Consider the following 20851-nt stretch of genomic DNA (forward strand, 5'->3'; position numbering starts at 1 on the left):
GTAAAGTATTTGTGTCACAGGTTGGGAACAAACTGCACATATTCCCACAGGGGGAGGAGGAGGGGAACAACAGATTGTGTTGTCCTAAGTGTCCTAAAATCCCAAACACGGCCCACGTTTTGTTCAAGGTGAGAAAAACCTTGACGTGGCACGATGATCGGCTGCCCCCTGCAGCTCAGGCAGTGGTGCACCAGCCTCGTAACATTCAGTACTTTGTGTCCTAAAAAAGGGATTTCTGCTCTCAATAAATGAAAGAATTTCCCATCTTTCATTTGCAGAAAATAGCACTCTATGTTACGCTTCATAGATCTGAATTAAACATGACATTCAAGCTCTCACTCATTCATGCACCAATGCTATTCCTGTGTATCTCCACATGCCAAATGCATAGAAAATGCCCTATTTTTCTGCACATATGAAGTCATTTTCTGTAGCAAACAATGCTCTCCGTGTGAAAAATGACTTTTTTTTTTGTTAGGTTGAAGGACAAATAGGCACATCTGTTTTTATTCCAGGATAATCCGACTTTAATACCCCACAGCGGCTTCTTTAAAACCGACCTTTTGTGACACTAATGTACAATCACAATCACGTTAGGTAACTCCCTTGCTATCTCTGCACTTTGCCTCTCTGGCTCGGAGAGTGAATTGCAGATGTGATACGTGGGAGTGGAGAGGACACACAATCCACCGGCCAAACACAGGGCAGCTGCCTTGGAGGGGTGAGTAATTCCTGCTGTTACCGTGGCAACCGGCCCAAATATGGCACAATCCCCATCACTGTCAGGTACCGACCAGTGTTGCAGAGACTAAACCAGTCATCCATTACTGATAGATGGTACCCTGCATGCAATACTGATTGTGTTTGTGTGTTTAAATCAAGTGTTTTGGACTGAATCTGATGTTGTATCCCAATGTTTTGAGGTCAGTTTCTTTTGCCACTAAAACCTAAAAAATTGAAAATAAGAAAAGTCTAAAATAAACGTAGATGAAACTCAGGGAGGAATTTCTCCATTTAAATTAAGAATTGTTAGATTAAAAAAAGGATTTTTTTGCCAACAAAACCAAGAAACATTAAGACACTAGATCCCTGAAGTGTCTATCTATTATTGGTTCATTGTTTTGAATCCAGTGTTTTTTGACTGAATCTGATATTTTAAGCCAATGTTTAATGTCAATAGTGAATAGTAAATTGTATATTTTCTTATTCTAGATATGTTTAAAGCTTCATGGGCCACTAGAAAACTCAATTTAAATCAATGTTAATGGAACTTCAGGGATAAAACATCAAATTAAATTGAGAATATATGATAGAAAAATGTTATATTAATCCCACAAACTGATAAAAGATAGGATAGATGATCAGAGAAGTCAAAACAATATAACTACATGTCTTTAGATAACATTATTACACTGGAAAAGGGTCACTTAGCTCACTGAGTTGTCCCTTTGTGGATCCAAAATAGTGGCGAAGATAACAAAAAAATGTAATTTATTCATCCCATATTGACCATGAATGTAGTAATTTAAAGATGAGCCTGCAGCTGTCATCCTGAGCTGGAGCTGAATTGTTATCTGTCAAGGTTTAATAGCAAAATTAGTCACGGTGAAACTCACTTACTGCAGACAGATGGATCTCGGACCAGAGCCAGGGTTTCCAGTTCAGTCCACTCGGATACTTCACTTATCCCCAGACCTGCCCTGACCCCATCTGTGAAGTACGCAGGAGTTAAAAACCCCCACAACAAAAAGGTTTTCCACCTGATGTTTTACTTTGGGTGAGCGAAATTACAGTGGGGATTTCTCATATTTGTTCCAAAAGAAATCTGAAACGTTAACATTGTTGATTTTGTTTATCTGGACAATATAACACTTATGGGCCTTAATAATGAAGGAGGACGATCATTAAATATTAAGAATAAGGTGAATATAGAGTCTAAATTGAGGAATCTTATTCATTAAAAGATTAATTTTACATTTAAGAAGAGAAAGATCCAGGTTGAATTAGGATCATTTATGATTGAGAAACATGTTTGTTGTGCCAAGAGGGTTACACATACAAGACAGTTACCCGCATCTTACTGTGGTAGAGAGTGAAGAAAAGGTCAGAGGACAGATTTAAACTGGGTTTTATGGCTATTGGGTTATTATATTTTATATTTTACAACGTGTTTTCTCTATTGTAGAGCAGGAAATCCACTCGAGAACACAAACATTTTCTTGTCTGTATTTTGTACACGGATGACCAATTGGTTGGCTTTGCTGCTTTATTCCGAAAGGTTTGGAACAATAACACAGAACATGGGAAGCCACGTTGTCACCTCATCTGCAGAAATGTAGTTCAATGAGTGCCAATCGATACTGAATAATCAATTAGTCAATGATGTTTCATATAGACAGACACAACTAAAAAATGTCAAATGAATGTCAATCTCACTGAATCACTGCTGCTGCTCCTAGTATCTGCCACAAGGGTCAAACCACATTATACACCATTTCACTTCAACCCTCAGTCCTGCAGTCATGGCGGCTTACGCTAATCGATGCAGGCTCTTTCTCACCCAGTAAAGAGGCTCTGGGAATATTACATAACACGCCTCCTCATCTGTTTCTGCACCACTGCACAGCTGACCGTGTCGGGGACTATGCTGCATACTGCGTGACATAACCATCCATACACTGTCCTCCCTTCATCTCTGTTTTAACCCCCCAGCACTCTGCATCTGTGACTATTTTTACACACAAAGAACAGACATACACTCAGATTATTTATAGTATTCATCTTCAGGCTCTGCACCACATTCCTGCGTTGCTCAGAGATTCATGCATCTTGTGATTCATCCATTTTTTTCTCGGCCCGTTGATGTTATGTTCCTCTTGACATAACACTCAACGCTCAGTAAACACATATTTCTCTCTCTATCTCTGCATGTTTATCCCCCTGTTTCCTCCTCTCTTTAGCCCAGCTGCCTGCTCATGAAGAGGTTTTGTTTGGACATATGGCGGATGTAAATATAAATAAAATGTTGTGTTTGATTAGCTGTGTTTTGATTTTATTTATGCATGATTGGATCAAAGATGAAGCAAATGGAATAAAACATCTCTTCTTTTAGGACCAACGGCCATTAAAAAAGAATTATTAACACTAATTGGTGGACACTGTAAACAATGATGGCTACAAAAATATTTTGGTATTTGATATAATTTAACGCCAAACACATAGAATTTACAGGAGGTCATTTGTCGAAGAAGGCCTTAAGCTTACAGAAAGCTATCTTTGGCAAAGCTATAGCTAAAAATTAAGCTAAAGCATAAAGCTAAGCTAACTGGTGGCTCATGTTAGCTAACACACACATTTTTGTCATATGTTTTTATTTCTGCGGTTTCTCTTGTGGCATGATCTTGGGAACTACAATGAATAGCCTACAAACTACATTTCCCTTGTTCACTGTGACAGAGCACAGGTGTTTTCTGTTTGGTCTCATTATCCTAGTCCAGCAGCGCCATATAGATAGATATGATTCTATTATACGGCTCTGTCCTAGTCCTGATGAGATTTTAGAGACATCAGCAGAGTGTTCTTGGTAAGTAGCCGACCAATAAGATAATGTACTTATTATTGGTTGCAAATGAAGCCTAATAATGTTATTACTTTAAGATGTTTTAATTAATACTCACATTCTACAACAGTGTTTATAAAATGTACATTTACCAGTATCTTCGACATTCCCCCACTGTAGAGGTTTTAGTAATGCCCTTCTGCTGCCTGTAGGTCATCACATCCTAAATGGTGTTGCCGTGACGCAGAGAAATGTTCGCAGCGTTTATCACTTCCATGTTACTGATTATATAACCACTCCAGCCTCACACAGAGAGATAGCACGCCACTGTCTGCTGTCTGCTGTCAATCTCTGTGTGTGTGTGTGTGTGTGTGTGTGTGTGTGCGCGCGCGCGAACTGGTGCCTCGGCGATATCATCTCGCTCCTGTGGCGCGCGCGACTGGCCCGCCATATCATCTCACTCCTCACTTACGCCCCCTGCTGTTGCCTGCAGATCTGAGCATGTGGCGCCCCCTGGTGGATGCATGTGAAACAGAGATGTCCCATGTCATGCTGATTCCTCATCCAGAATAATGTTTACTGTAGGTTTTGCCTACATTTAGTTCATAGTGCTATAGTGTATATCATACACCATGCCTACGCAATAATCACATGCAGAAATTGCACATGCAAAAGTCATAGAAAACGTGCACTCTGCTTTTAGAGTAAATACAATTAAATAATTACAATGCAATGCCTTTATTGTAATTGAATAGTCATGTTAGACCAAATATAATTGCAAAGTGATGAAAAAGTCACAAGCATAATCTTCAATAGAAAATTACAATGAATATATGAAAAATATTTAATAAAAAGAGTACATTTGTAAGTTTCGTGCAGGTGGCAAACATATAGAGATAGGACATTTGCAAACTTCACTGTAATGAAAATATTTCTGATTATTTTTTCTTTCTACAGCTATTTCAGATGTCTGTTCAACAACACTCACAAGCTGGCAGAGATTCAGTAGGTGTGTCTTCTTTACTTTTTAGTTTTCAGTTTTTGCGTCTTTGAATAACCAGAATAATACTTTATTTATCTCGGGGGGGAATGGGTTTTGTGTGACAGTGGCTAATTTAATAATGAAACATAAATCAAACAAATATTTATATAAACATAAGAAATACAAATTATTATTTAAACATATGCAGTTTTAAAAATAAAATAAAAACCCTATAAAAATCTACAAAAATCATTATTCTGTAACAGTCATATCTGATAAGAAGCCACTGCTGTCCGGATTATACTTACATACTGTTTAGTAAAGGGTCTAAATCCCTCCTCCACCACCATGCACATGTACGTCAGAGTGATGGAGGACGTGAGCTGCAGCTGAGAGAGACTCCATGCTGGTGAAAGGTCGTCTAATCCCACACGGAGAGCCTCTCTGTGGAGGCGGCCGGCGGTCAGAGACCTCGTCCCAGTGGTGTTTTTCTCCCTGGTGTTATCATCACTGGGAAAACCCCACAACCCACATGTGGTGGAGGAATATTTCACATCCTTTACTGAAGTATAAGTACTGTACATTTTACATTTATATATTCAGTTTAATATTTAATATTCCATCTGTCACATACTTATGTATATATAATACCTTGCTTTATATCTTGTTATTGTTAATTTGTAAATTCAACATGTATATTTTCTACTTTCTTGTTTATGTCTTGTAATTTTTATCATACAATGCCATGTCTTTTTATGCTGCTGCAACACAAAATCTATCTTATCTCTTATCTCTTATCGTAATACCACAGTAAAAGTCCTGCGGTCAAAACCTTACTCAGTATGTATTTAGCTAAATTAAATAAATGTGTATAATGTTAAATGGTTTACTATTGCATATTTGATGTTTTTGATATATTATTGCTGCATTAATGTGTATGTCACATTTGACTGCTGTACATGTTTAAGGGTGTGCTGATTTGAAACCCTTCATATAGTTGTTGTTGTTGTTGTTGTTTAATTAACAGCAATGCATCATGTTCTATAGGACCCTCAAATGCTGTATGCCCTCTTTCAAGCAACCATATGGCATTGACTAAACAAGTAAATAGATCATATGTTGATTTTTTTATTGCTGCTGCCATCAGTTAAAGGTGGGGTAGGTAATTCACTTCAGAAACACTTTTTGTTATATTCCATGGAATGCTCTTAACATCCCGATAGCAATGAATACATTAAATGCTTTGGCAATAAATACATCTGTGGAAGCCGTAGTACTGTAAAAAGTACGACCAATCATTTTAGCCGGCCCAGCTAAAATAACTGGATGGCCTACCTGCCTGTCAGCCTTCCATCTGTGCACAAACTTATCTCGTGCCCTCATTGGTCATGTGCGCGTTCGTGTGTGTTGGAGGAGGGGCTCTGTAAGGAAGTCTGAAGGAAGGGGCAGATTTTTTCCGGCTGCGTACTCAAATTCTAGCGCACTCGAGCTGGTTTCTCCATTCTTACCTACCCTACCTTTAATTCATGTGTTTATGTTGTGCATCTAACCAAATCCTTTAGAACATGAAGTCCCACAGCAACTCAAACAAATGAACCAATCAAAGCAGCGATAGACCAACAGCTCCTGTAGTGTGGATATAACAGCTTCAGATCTGTAAGTTAGGTGAAGTGGTGAACATTTTCTAAATATAGCATACTCTTAAACCAATATTGTTGTTTTTAAAATAATGTTGAAACTTCCACTGTCCACAGAAGTATGCATTTCTTTACTTCTATCTTCTTCTATCACCTGTTTCTTTTTTTCTAAATTGGGGCGTGCAGACCTCTACTCTAGGTAATACCCTGACCATGAATAAATACCTCATACAATTACATTTAAAAACGTCCAAAGTGTCCCTTTAACATACTGCCATTTTCCTTTTACTGATTGTATTGATTAAAACCTCTTCAAGGTCACCTATCATGCTATTTTTAGGCAATAGCATAGGTCTCAGATATATACAAATATATAAAAAACATGTCTATGAAGTGTTTTGCTCAAAATACCAAACCGATCACCCATTCTAGCCATGCCTCATATCCCTCTATTTCACTTCCTGTTTCAAAAGTGCTGATTTGGCATATAAAGCTTTAAAAAAATAAAAAATGTATTAAAAAAAAGAAAGGAGGGGGCTGAGCTCATGCGGGACCCTCAGCTACTGTCTAAACTAAATACTGCCGTGATGAAATGCCATATCATGGATTATCAAGAGTTATTTCTGAAACAGTATGGAGCACAAAGGCTTTCTCTCTTGCCGGTTATACCACAAGGTGAGTTCCTTTTTATTTCCTGCTTCTTCACACACATGCTCTCCAGTACAGGTTAGCTCTGAGTGTTAGCGATGCTAATGTAAACATGCACCGACCATATTACGTCCAAAATAGTCGGGCATTGTTTCTGATAGCAACTTTCTGATTGGGCCGTGGGTCCACATTTCCGATATTACGTCATATCGGACGCAAATCTGGATCAGCTCTGTTGTACCCCCGTTTTTAGAGATTTGGGTACGGAGGAAAAGAGAGAGGGTTTTATTTTCTGACGCTGCGTGAGTTCCCCGACACACCGGGGACACATATTTATGTATAAAAGACATCAAAAAGTGCATTTTGCATGATAGGTCCTCTTTAAATTAATCAAAGTAAATTTTGCACTAATACATGTACATTTTCTCAATAGACTCTTACAAAACAAATGCTAATCTCTCTAAATCTTCATAAGCCCTTGCTTAAAGCGCATAACTAACATTCAGAGCACTTCGAGTAGATGCTTCATGGTTACACTGACTAAAATCACTGCGTCACAGATAAAATAAAGTGCCCTTTATCGAGAGACACTAACCCCCCCCCCCTTTTACTCTGAATGAGAGCATCACCTAAAAGTTTAATGCCCAACCTCCAGCAGAGTGACTTTATGTTGCATGAAATGTCTTTTATCCTGCTGTATGCTTCCTTAAAATGACCATGAGTCTGCATTTTAATAAGTTTGTGATCTAAAGGAACGGCCAGGGAAAGAAACACATAACATAACACTGATCAAGACACGCCGTCTTTATTTTGCAGAGGGAATACAAATTCCAAACACAACCATCCAGGGAGCATTCACACAAAGTCTCAGTGTGCTTTTTGTACAAGCGCATATCTCGAAAGGGAGAAACAGCAAAAGCCTGTCACAATCAATGCAGTTAAAGGCGACTTAAGAGAACAGATTTTGGAAAAATAAATGAAATATTATACCCTTTTTTTTCATCACAGAACACATTCCTGTCATTTTGCAGAAAGAAAGGCAGAGCAGTTATAACAGACAGTAACTAAGGAACATGAAAAGTGTGCTTAAATAAAATAAATATTTTCTTAAGCTTAATAAGCAAGATTTTCTACCTCCTGGTGGATTTCTACTACATCATCCACCCATCATATTGGTCACATATTTTCATATATTTCCATAACCAAGCAATTGACCTTTGACCTGTGTGGTACGATCGAGCGGGATGTTGCACCAGTAAGTGAAAAGTCTGATCTAAGAAGAATTATCGCTATAAATTGTTAGTAAAAACAGGTTTTCACAAATACGCTTAATATGAAATTATCATTAAATTACAAATTTTGGGGGAACATTTTCGGTTTAATTTTCTTTGTTGAAAGTTACAAAGATATCACTTTCAAGTTAAATTAGCATCGGGCTAACTTAGCTTAGCACAAAGACTGGAAACGAGTGGAAACAGCTAGCCTATTTTGTCAATAACAAAAGGATGTGTGAGGAATCCTGACAAATATAAGAGAGGCTTGGAAAGAGAATACATACATGTTGCAGTAGTATTCATATTTGTTGCATAAGTATACAGCACTGGTGGAAGAAATATTCAAATCCTTTACTTGAGTAAAATATCACAGTGTAGAAATACTCTGTTACAGGTAAAGGTCTTGCATTCAGAATATCAATTAAAAGTACAGAAGTATTAGCAACTGCACTGCCAAGCTCCAGCACAATTTAAATCATGTAACATGTATACATTTGGTGCATAATTGGCTACTTTTTATGCAAATGAGCCTCAGTGCTCCAATGAACAAACATCAGCTCTGATACAAATACAGTTACAGTGAAAGTATTAGTGTCATCAAAGAGCTGGCAGCACATTTAGAAATTGGTGTCTGCTCAAACTCAATTTATCATGGGATGCAGTGACAGGATGAAATGACATTTGTGTTAAAAATAGGTTATTTCTGGAAAAATACATGAAAAAAAGGAATGAAAAAATAAAGTTATTATATGAAAGAATGAACAAATGATTACGTCGATCTCCTTTTGCAAAAAAAAGGGCTGATTGTACTCAGCTGCAAGACTGTATGGGTGTGTTTTGGTTGTTAAATCTTTAGTGCATACATGTTTTATGAATCAGGGTCATATAGCAGCTGCAAATGATGCACAATTCATGCGTGTCGACTAATATTATAATATTGGATCATTATTATTAACGCATTGATATGCAAACTGTACTTTAATGTTGCTGTTGGTTCATTTGAACTATTTATGTTGGTTGGTTTAATCCGTTTAAATGGATCATATTTGAGTTAGGTTAGCGCTCAAATACATTTAGTGGAGTGAAATCACAATATGCCTCTGTTATGTGTAGTAGGAGTATAAAGTACCATAGTATGGAATAGTTATGTTCAGTTACTTTCCTGCACTAAAGGACAGATTACATTACTGCAAATGAACATTTTGTAGCATTTAGTGTTTACCTTAGACTCAAACTTACAATCAACTGGTGCAACTTGCTGCTGATCTTCAAAATGCAACTTAACAAGCTCAAAAGTGTTTTTTGCACTCTAAACACAGCACGCATCATTTTTGGGTGGTGTTAAGTTGCTCTTTAAACACCAATTCTGTCAAAATGCTTTTCAGATACGTACAACTCTCCAGCTTCTCCTTCATCACCATAATCCTCCATATTGTCCCGGGAACATTAAAGGTTTCTGAAACAACTTTGGTACTTTGAAATCCAGAGAACAAAACATTCCTTAATGACTACATTCAATCCAGGATCAGGAAAATTAAATATTTAAATCTGTAAGTCACCCACTTTGTTCTCTGTGCGTACATGCATCGTCCTGTAAAGGGATTGACGTCAGAAGCCACCTCGAAAAACCTCCAGGGATGAATCTCTGAAACTCTCCGACTAATGGACTCATGCCACCAAGTTTAGACAGTCTGCACGACCCCGAGCGGCTTTTAGTGGCCCATCGTGCGTGTGTGTGTGTATACAAGATGTCTGGGTGGAGAAGACTGTCAAGACCAAGTAACTTCTTTTGTAGGATATTTTTAAATGTAATAATAATCCCCACAGTTTTATTGACCCTATTAATGCGACTTTTTGTAACAATTGACATATTTTTTCACTTTCTTTTCACCAAAAATAAATAGGTAGTTAAACACTGTGTATTTTTTATATAAGCAGTTTTAGGACTATCGAGTCTGAACCGGTAATATTTTACATTTTTCATCTTCAAACAAACGTCAAACAATCCCAAGAAAATCCCAAAACCGTCAATGGCTGTGTCTATTAATGATTTGTTTATCAGAGTCTGATCCATCATATAAAATGCATAAATTACTTTGTTTACATGCAAAAGATGTTGCATTTTTGCGAATAAAAAAGACCGTATTCATACTAAAGTGTTTACATGACCTACGGAATGAATAACACTTGACAATTGAAAGTCCTTTCCGCATACAGCCACACAAATGCATCATATTACTGTTATCAAATCCAATTTCTAACACGTTCAATTGTTTTGTAAATCTTCAAACTACAGTCTGTATATTTACTGAACAAAATAACAGGAGTAGTAGTGGTGATATTTGGGATTTTCTCTGACGCCTTCTTGCTTCCTTTTCTCACAAAACTCTTGCAAAACCTTTATAAAATGGTGCTTTACCTCACGGCCATCCTTTCTACATTTGTACTTTTCAACCACTGAATATATATTGGTTGCCAGAACGCCCACTCATCACTAACACGGAGTAAAAAAAAAGAAAAAAGAAGGCATCGAACGGACTAGACAAAAAAAAAAGATCTAATTCCTTTATACAGTGTAAAACGTTTGATAAATCCTTCAAATGAATGCTTAAGAACAATTTACAGAAATGCAGTAACTAAATGTACATTATTTATATATATATAATACTGCATACAAAAAAGAGCATGTGAACTTAAGGTGTGTCCGGGTTGGTTTGGTCGGAGAAAGCATCTGTTGCAGCCGGCTGATGATGTTTAATGAACTTTGTTTAATTGAATTTCCTCCCGTATGAGTCAGCTCATTACCCAGGAGGCCGAGCGGCAGGCTTTGTGCCAGAAAATGCAGCTCAATGCACATAAAACTGGTCTGTGGGTCTTCACTGGGACATGGTTTTGTGGGGTCTTTTGTATAAAAAGCAGTAATACACAGATTGTCTTTCTAGGCAGCTGGTATTTCATTAAGCTTTGTTGCTTTAATCATATTTTACGAGTTATTGCAGGGATTTATTTGATGTTTTGTGTTTCACACTGCTAGCAGCCAGCAATCAGAAATGTCCATACTGAGGTTTTTTTAATTCATAAGCAAGTTTAAGTACTAAAAGTAAAAGTACCAATCGTGCAGAATGGCCCACTTTAGATGTATACATATTACATTAATGGAATATAATTATGAAGTCATTATTTTTTTTATATTAAGTCATTATTTTGTGATACCAAGTCCTTTTTTTGAAGAGTTTCTCATTATAATGACTGAATCTTTTAATATTTCATCACATTGGCAGTAAAGGGCTTCCTAAATACTTTCTCAGAAACAACATGTTCAGAGGTCAGCAGGAAGCTGTATAGAAATGAACTAATTATTTAGTTTTGTCATCTTGTATTCAGGCTCATGTTGCCAAATAGCTTTCAGAGCCAGAGATCTGCCCGTGGCTGCTTGCAGTGTGAAATCACACCGTGACTCACGGGCTGCAGAAGAGGCGTTGTCATCCTGTGTTACAGAAGATTATTGACCAGAACAACTTCACCTTTTAGTCGTTTATCATCGGGGAACAAATACTGAATCTAAAAGGGCCACACTTTCTGACAAGTAGTGCACATTTCTTGTTGTGATGACAGCCAAGGTGCTCTCCACAAACACATTCGGTGCTTCAGCGTTAAATATCAAAATGAGCAAAGGCTGCTTTTTCTATACACAAACCTACCGGTACACAGGGAAGGGTGAAAATAAAGGCACGAAGATTTTTGGGACTTTCTCTCCCCCTCCCACCGTCTCGAGAAGTTTCTAGAAGGATGTGTCGGCTGCGATCACCATCACCTCTCTCGTCCCGACCGCTGGGTGAGATTCAGCCTTGATGTGTCAATCCAGAGTAGATCACCACCTCACCCTTTCTCCCTCCTTTCCCTCCCTCTCCCTGGGGGACGTCTCACAGTCACTCAGTAGAAAGCAGTGGTGGGTAGAAACAAAAAGCAGCAGCAGCAAAGAAAAAAAATCTGCCTCTTCTGTCTCTGAATTTCTAAAAAACCTGATCCATTTATAGCCCCACACAAAGTCACAACAAACATTTCCAGACAGACGACACGAGCAGCGAGGGGAAACCTTTCCAACATCCTCTCACACAAGATGACAGATTTTTTCCAGCTAGCTTTATCTGTATCTCAGCGTGTCGTTTGACCGCTTGCCAACGACAGCTGGGGTGATAAATACGGAGAAGGTAAACCAACAGGGTCACACAGTGGGGAGTGACCGTAATGCAAACGATTTCCAACTGTTTGAACACAGATGACCTGGCTTCGATGCCAGTGTGTGGAAACACCTCCGCTCCACATCTACGCCTTTTCATGCTGCTTCTCAAAAATACCCCAAATAAATTTCAGTTTCTCTGAAGTTTAAGTTTGCTCACGTCTTCTGCTTTTCTGAATAGACCAAACTTGATTTCAAAACAAAACTGCAGCAAGAAATTAACAAAAAATGCTCCAAAATGTGACTATTTTCTATCCTTCTGATGCCTAAAATTGGCATCCAACCATCAGGAAACGAGCCACAATTAGGTCACTGTATTTAACACATGCTCCATCAGCAACTTAAATTAAAACCAGACCAGACAGGGAAGCTACTGCGACGCAATCTATCACACTTTATCAATATCAAGTGCAGTCTGGAGGACACACACAACCACGAGAACAGGCATTATTCAAGAGCTTTGGCAGCAGGCTTTAACACACACAAACACACCAAGTACGACGGACGGTAACTCGCACACACACCCTCACACACACGTACAGGGAGATTTTTAAAAAGAAAACCTTCAGAGAGCACTGAAGTGTGTGTTCCATAAAATGTGTTCTTCTTGGATCGGCCACGACTACCACAAAGAGATGAAAGAAAAGCGCTGCTGCAATGCATTCTGGGGGTTGGAGTCAATATTTACAGCCCGTGGAATGATACGTTTTTTTTGTTTTATTTACACACAGATCCTTTCGTTCCTGCAGCGAAGTCCCATCCGGTGTTTCCGCCTTTATCAATACTCCCACCCGTCCGTCTTCATGTCCAGGTAGTTGAGAATGTTTTGGGCGAACTTCACCGCCTGTTTCCGCGCCATCTTGGTGGTCTCGTCGCCCTGCGGGTCCACGGCGTCCAGCGCCAGCAGCTGTTTGGTCAGCAGCTCCTCCAGCATCATGTAGCTCTTTTCCATGCGCTTGCCATCGAAGCCCAGCGCCTGAGCCTGGAGGTCCGAGAGGCTGCCGAGCACCAGCCACACGGCCCGGTGCGCAGGGTGCTCGGTGCCCGGCTGGCGGCGCGCTAAAGCCTCGCGGAGGTCCAGGAAGGTGATGATGGCCTGGACCTCCACCACGGCGCGGCGGCGGGCCTCTCGGATGCACGGGTTCTTGGCCGTGTCCACCTGGTCCAGGTGAGTGAGGAGGCTCTGCAGCTCCGCTTTGGGCCTGAAGCTCAGATCTCCCATCATGCAGTGCCGCAGGACGCCCTCTCGCAGGTGGAACACGTGAGCACGCACTGCCTCGATCTCACGGATAGAGTTGTTCTGCCCCAGGTCGTATCTGAAAGAGGCAAACACTGAATCACTGCAATGAACACTCCTGATCTTCAATCACTCACTGTAGTATCTGATTCAATACGGTTTGAACACCTAAGTATTTTTAGGGGGTACTTAGGGTACATATTATATATTTATGAATATTATAGAACATATGTCTTTTAAATACCTTAAGTGTTAAGGGTGCTTTTGAGGACATTCTGCAGCCAAAACCATAACTTATTTAAATGTATATTACCTCATTTATTTATTGTTTTGTTTTACTATGATTAAGTGGTTCTTGAATCAGTGCTGCAGTCTGTGTTTCTGCATTATAACGTAGTCGGTAGGCGTTTTATTACCATCAGCGCTTCTCTGGTGTTGTGAGTCTAATTTACACCTCTCAGTGTAGAATAATTCAAATCAGTCCCTCCTCCAGTCCACCACCCAGGCTCCATCAGCCCATCATCACAGCACAATGTAAACTTTATTTAAAGTTAAATGTAGTTGTATTCTGCTGAGAAAGTTGTTGATGAACAGATGCACCAAAATGGTTCTCAACTGTTATTTTTAGTCTTGTATGACATTAATTTAAATATATTCGGGTTTTGGACAGTTTTTTACAACCAAAACAAGGTACTTGAAGTAGAGCTGCAAAATATTTTGATAATTGAATACACATTTTTTTATACAAAACTGACAAGAGACAGCATCTCAAATATATAGTTGTTTCTCTGTTTTACATCAAATTAAACTTGTATTTGAAGACCTCATCTTGGACTAGCGGTCAAATAGTCAAAAATAGTTTGTCCAGTACTTTTCCATCAGCTCAAGTAAGGATGTGAAGGAGAATTCATAAGTACTTAAGAGAAAACAAACACGCAGCTAAGCAGATTGCACTTACACTATGCTAATGCAGCTAAGAAAGAAAGCATTGAAGCTCCTTTCCTTAGCATTACAATTATTTGACCCAATGTTATCAGGGATACCACTGAGATACTTCCGGGTCATTTTAGTCAGTTAGGAAACTGTTGGGAAGTCTATCTGACTGCAGGCAGAGAAATTGTATGTGGTTATTTTCTTATGAGTTAGTCAGTATTAGTTATTGCCCTGATCCGTCCTTTGAGTGGAGCCTACCTGCGGGTGTCCTCTCCCTCCCCCTCCAGGTCCAGATGTTTCAGCAGCCCGTTTATCTCCTCCACCACCTGCTTCCTGTAGTTTCTGATCGCCGCATTCCCGGAAACATCCAGAGCATCCAGCTCCACCTGCATCTCCGTCAGGATGCGGGACAGGTGAGCGCAGCTGTCCCTGCCGCTCAGCCCCATCAGCAGAGCCACCATGACTGCGGCCACGCTCACCTTCACCATCACCTGGTTGATGAGGTTCACCGCCTCGTGGGTCTCCCCGGACAGCGGCAGGGAGAGGGTCTGCTGTTGGGTGCGCCCCTCCACCACATCCTGCACCGCGCACATTCGAGTCAGCGCCCGGTATCGCGCCTTTCGGAGCGGCACCCTCCCCTCCGTCTTCACCTGGGTGAGCCTCAGGATTATCTCCTGCAGGGCGTTCCACCAGCTCGTCGTTTATTTTCAGCCACGCCTCCCGAGCGTGAGGCGCCACCACGCGGTCGTCCACCAGCTGCCGCGCCCTCGTTGCTCAGATCTTCTATGGCGATGCGGGACGGGTGCGTGGCGTTCTCCTCCAGGTATCGCAGAAGGCCTTCCACTTCCTGTGCGGCTCTTTTCTCCGCGCCCCTGCAGCTCTGGTTTGCCCTCCGTGTCGACCTTGTCCACCTCCAGCAGCAGGCGCGTCAGCTCGCGCTCGACTCGCTTTGTAGTCGCGGTCGTGCTGCAGGCCGCTGAAGGTGCAGACCGCCGACCCCAGGGACCTGAACCTCCTTCTGGACCTCGTACAGCCGCATCATGGCCGGGTGCTGCTGGTGGTACGACTGCTGCTGCTGCTCCATGGGGTGATGCTGCTGATGTTGCTGGGCGCCATGGTCCATCCTCTTCCCTCCATCAAAGGGCTTCCCAAACAGGCTGCAGAGGAGGGAAAGTCAGAACAATGAGAAACACTTCAGAGCAGAGCCTCAGCAGAGATGACATTGTTTCCCAGAATGGGCGGATTACTTCAAAACTTCCTTTTCAGATATTCACAGCCAACACTGGAACAACGAGACCTCCAACTATTGTCTGGAACCCTGCCACTGCAGCTGGCATGAAGACAGACTGTGCAACCTTAACCAAACATTCAAATACCCACCAACTCCAGAGGAAATGACAACAACGTGGTCAATTGTAAATGCTATGAGCATTTATCGTAATCACCTTGCACACTTTACACATCATTCGAAACTGCGACATTGCAGTAAATATTTGCAATATATACATTTTGTATTCGTGCCTTGTAAATGGTAAAGGCAAGTTTAATTTATATTGCAGTTCAACAAGTCAATTTAAAGTGCTTTACAAGAGACATAAAGAACATTAAGACAGTGCTAAAGAACTATTCAATGATCATTTTGTTCACTACAAGAATGTGGGAATTCTTTAAAAATAATTATACAAGCAATTGTTGTAGTTCAGCAGTAAAGTGAAAGCAGCAGAAAGGCAGAACCGAGTACAATTTAATATACATGGTTGAATTAACGCAAGTAATATTGATATTGTGCAGCCCTATTTTAGCCCTGTTCTTACATTCTACTAAATATGTAAATAATGTTGCATTTCTGCATTGGAAACAAAGGTGAACATCTTTCTCTGCATCTCCAGTGGGAACAAAAGCATATCTGCATTACAGTTATAACCTTCTGATTCAAACACAATGGATGTTGTGTTGCACCAGAGACCACCGCCCACTCTGGCACCAAAGAAAATGTATATATCATAGGACGAAAAATAAGCCACGGATAAAGTGTTGTATCTCCACTCTGCAGGCAGTTCTGTCATGTCAGAAATGCCTGGAGGCTGAGTCATTAAACATGAGAATAATCCATTTGATGTGAGAGAAATCCCAATACTCCACCACTGAGCTGTCACTTTCCAACTTGCTGCCAGTTTCGTGATAAGTTAACCAGCCTTATCTATCTGAAAATGTCCCTTCACTAAACCTGCAATGTTCAATTTGTTGCAGCTTCATCTTGTGAAAAATAAAATGTGCTCCTCGAACTGTAACTGATTTTTTAAAGCTAGTTTTTGTGTATATTTCTGATACCAATATATCAGTAAAGATTAATCTTTTTACTTTTATATTTTTATATATATAATATATATATAATATATATATATATTGACTAACCTGCATGTGGATGCATTACAGTTAAAACATATACTTTAAATGCTCTCTGAATGATGGACTACAGGTAATGCCTTTTCAGAATTACCCCTAAAACTGTGCTGATACTGATACTGATATATCTGCCAAAGGCTAATATCCAAATAGATATCTGCCAAGAACAAATGTAGTCTAGCAACAACCACATTTGCAAAATCTAAAAAGTTAGAGTAACAGCTAAATAACCTCCAGCTATTTCACCCTGCTGCAGTGAGGTAGGAGTGTACACTGTGATAATAACTTTATTTAACCAGGAAATGTTTAAACGGATATTAAAAGGGATTTCTTTCCGCTGGTTACTTATTTCAACAGACCTATTTACTTGAAAAGCTCAATATAATTGTGTGCTTCTAAACTTTGTGATGAGATTCTACTTACATATGCATGAACGGGGTTTATTTGCCTTGTTAGGGCCAATACATCTTTGAAACCAAGAAGACCCCAAAATAAACGGTGCTATAAACAGCCTTTAAAGGTCACCTATCATGCTATTGTTAGGCAATAGCATAGGTCTCAGATATATAAAAATATATAAAAAACATGTCTATGAAGTGTTTTGCTCAAAATACCAAACAGATCACCCATTCTAGCCATGCCTCATATCCCTTTATTTCACTTCCTGTTTCAAAAGTGCTGATTTTGGGTATAAAGCTTTAAAAAAGAGGAAATTGATTAAAAAAAAAAGAGGGGCGGAGCTTATGCCTGCTTATGCCTGCTCATGCGGGAGATTCTACCGGCAGATTCTGCCGTGATGAAACGCCATATCATGGATTATCAAGGATTATTTCTGAAACAGTATGGAGCTCAAAGGCTTTCTCTCTTGCCGGTTATACCACAAGGTGAGTTCCTTTTTATTTCCTGCTTCTTCACACACATGCTCTCCAGTACAGGTTAGCTCTGAGTGTTAGCGATGCTAATGTAAACATGCACCGACAATATTACGTCCAAAACAGTCGGGCATTGTTTCTGATAGAAACGTTTCTGATAGTGCTGTGGGTCTGCATTGCCGATATGACGTCATATCGGACGCAAATCTGGATCAGCTCTGTTGTACCCCCGTTTTTAGAGATTTGGGTACGGAGGAAAAGAGAGAGGGTTTTATTTTCTGACGCTGCGTGAGTTCCGACACACCGGGGACATATTTATGTATAAAAGACATCAAAAAGTGCATTTTACATGATAGGTCACCTTTAACATAAACGTATCCCTCTACTTGAATGAGAAGTAGTCTAAGGACTTTTCCTGACCTCTTTCATTGCATTTCTCACTTAACTCACATGACATACCAGCTTCAGATTAAACAAGAACAAATGCCCATATAATACATTCATATGAAATTCTTACCCCTTACAAATCATGCAGGAAAACGAATGAGGTTAACCTACATTTCGTCTCGACAAGAGGAACACCCACATGACAACCATTTATATTCATTTCTATCCGGCTGGTTGGCTGACTGACATGATGGTGAAATATCTTTAATCCACATGAACAGAATCCATCCTGTCCATCAGGCTTTAAATACTGAGGAGGAAATAAACTGAATAACACCCAAAATATGAAAAACATTAGTTTCCACACTCGTGCAGGAAGTGTGCGAGCAAAAGGAAATACCCATATCCCAATTCAACAACATTTACAAAATGTCAGTCTGATTTTTAACAGGTTTACTCGTTTAGGCTGTTGAACTATCTTTTGACACAACATAATGGGTTTATTTCTACATTTTTAAACAATTCAATATTTAATTATAAGGATGTTTACATCCAGGTAAAGACTGTTATTCCTCTGGTGTTGTACACCAACTTCATTTTTCTTATAAGCTTCAGTATATACAGGTTATTCTCTGTGGTTTTGTGTCTGTTTGTATTGGTTGAGTTCATGTTGTTGTAGTCTTTTAATCTTTTGTCTGTCAGCGTTTGTGCCTCATGTATTTTGTATCTCTTTGTAGTTATTTTGCGGTGTTGTTTTTGCAACCCAGTGTAGATCTGTCTCATTTCTCTCCGTTTGAATTTTCTGGTTTAAGTCCCTTTTTTAATGTTACTCTATTTGAAATAATTGTTTACTCTATCCTCGGTATGCTGTGCAGCTTGATTTCGTGGGCAGGATAGATTTTAAAATACTTTTAGTAGGAGCAAAAACTACAATCAAGTCATTCCTACTCTAAACTGACTTTAAAAACATCAATGTGAATAACAGTCAGCTCTCACACAAGCCCTGACCCTTGACCCCTGGATCAGTAATCCATCCATGCTAACCTTAAATCTACTGAGATAAAGAACCAGCTCCAGCATTACAATAAATCCAGCTAAAGGCTTTAAAAACAGGCAAAGAAAAGGTCAAAAGTGAAGGAAATGGTTCCCAATAATCCAGAAATGCCTACATCAAAGTGCAGTTTCCATATCTGCAGGATCACGATAACATTTAGTCGTTTTTCGCAGCAGAACATGGCTCAGGGGAGGGAAGTCATTATCAGTCTGAAAGCATGATGTGCATGTTACATATCAACACAAAGCCCACGCAATATGAAGGTTTGTTATTCACAGCATCAACAACACTTAGTGGAATAGACAGCATTGTGTTTGCAGCATTCCCTAAATTACTTTTATGTAAGAGGGCGATGGGCTGGTTCACAAATCTGAGTATTCATTAGGATAATCTCAGCGAAATCCACTGCACGCCTGGCAAACACCTCGTGCCTTAATTTGATCCAAGAGAGACAAGCAAAAAAGGGGAGGCTGATGTGATCAAGTAATACGTTTGCTAGTAGGAATCTTCCCACCCATGAGTCGCACACAATATTAATTGAGCTGGAGGTAACATGCAATCAATCGAGACCACCACCCACCATGCTTTTTGCTATGAAACCTTTCAAAACACACCCTCCTGCATGGCTGCATGCACCGGTCCTGCACGGCTTTGCGCATTATGTCGCCATATGAAATCCCAATATTTGGCTGCGAAGGTATATGCAAAATACACACACACACACACACACCGTGCACGAACACACATCGAAGCATCTCCTGTCATAGGCTTTTGCACACACACAGATCTATTTCTCACCTTTTCAAAACGCCGAACATATTCGCGCACATTTCTACGGATGTCTGTTTCCATCAGCCACAGAAGGGCGGGGTGTGGAGCAAAGTGGCCCCCAGATTTACCCCCCGAAATACGGGAGAGAGAGTCCGTGATGCTCCGGTCAGCTTCAGCACCTAAAGACTGACTGCGGTCGGGCTGGTGTGTGTGTGTCGCCCCTCCCACAGACTACCAGAGGGTAATCCTACACCGACTATCGCTTTAAAAACAACTTCATATACAAATATATATCTTACTGAAACATAAAGATGATTTTAAAAGCAGTTTTGAGTCAAATAAACCTTCTTGTTTTCACTGTCTGAACCCCATTGTCCTCGCTACCGTTGATCACCTGACTCAGCCCCACCTTTACCGAATAACTCCAGTTTTATTTGGTGGTGTTAACACATTAAACACCGCCTCGTCACTTTAATAGGTTCACCCTTACCCTGCATAGCCAGCGTACAGCCATCTGAAACGTTGTGGAAAAGTGCGCACCTCCCCAGCATGAAAGCTAAACATTAGCCTACCTAGCTACCTTCTAGTAGTTACTTTCCGGCTCACGAACTAGCGCGGAGTTTCTCTTTGCTTCATATACGGGGAATAAAACCATTTAAACGGACGTTTAATTCACTTGATAACTCCAAATGGAAATCAGTGTTTAGGTAATGGTTCACAAATTCACATTTACGTAGAATACATACAAAATAAGTCTTATTTTCCCGTATTTCTATTAGACGTTTTTGTAACGGAAGGTAAGTTTTGGTTGTCCAACATTAGGTGCGCTCCATAGGTATAAATGATCGTGC

At 40.0% G+C, this 20851-nt stretch overlaps 1 protein-coding gene across 1 annotated transcript; it reads right to left on the reverse strand.

Annotated features, from left to right (window-relative positions):
- Positions 1 to 7606: 7606 nt before the first annotated feature.
- On the reverse strand, positions 7607 to 20177 carry bag5 (BCL2 associated athanogene 5). Its single transcript, XM_034137966.1, is given in 8 exon segments — positions 7607 to 13656; positions 14769 to 15193; positions 15195 to 15275; positions 15277 to 15381; positions 15383 to 15460; positions 15462 to 15518; positions 15520 to 15667; positions 20028 to 20177. Coding segments are annotated over 8 exon segments (1464 nt in total). The 5' UTR covers positions 20060 to 20177; the 3' UTR covers positions 7607 to 13118.
- Between the last annotated feature and the right edge of the window lie 674 nt (positions 20178 to 20851).

The sequence above is a fragment of the Trematomus bernacchii genome, unplaced genomic scaffold (assembly GCF_902827165.1).
Source record: "Trematomus bernacchii unplaced genomic scaffold, fTreBer1.1, whole genome shotgun sequence".
NCBI lineage: Eukaryota > Metazoa > Chordata > Actinopteri > Perciformes > Nototheniidae > Trematomus > Trematomus bernacchii.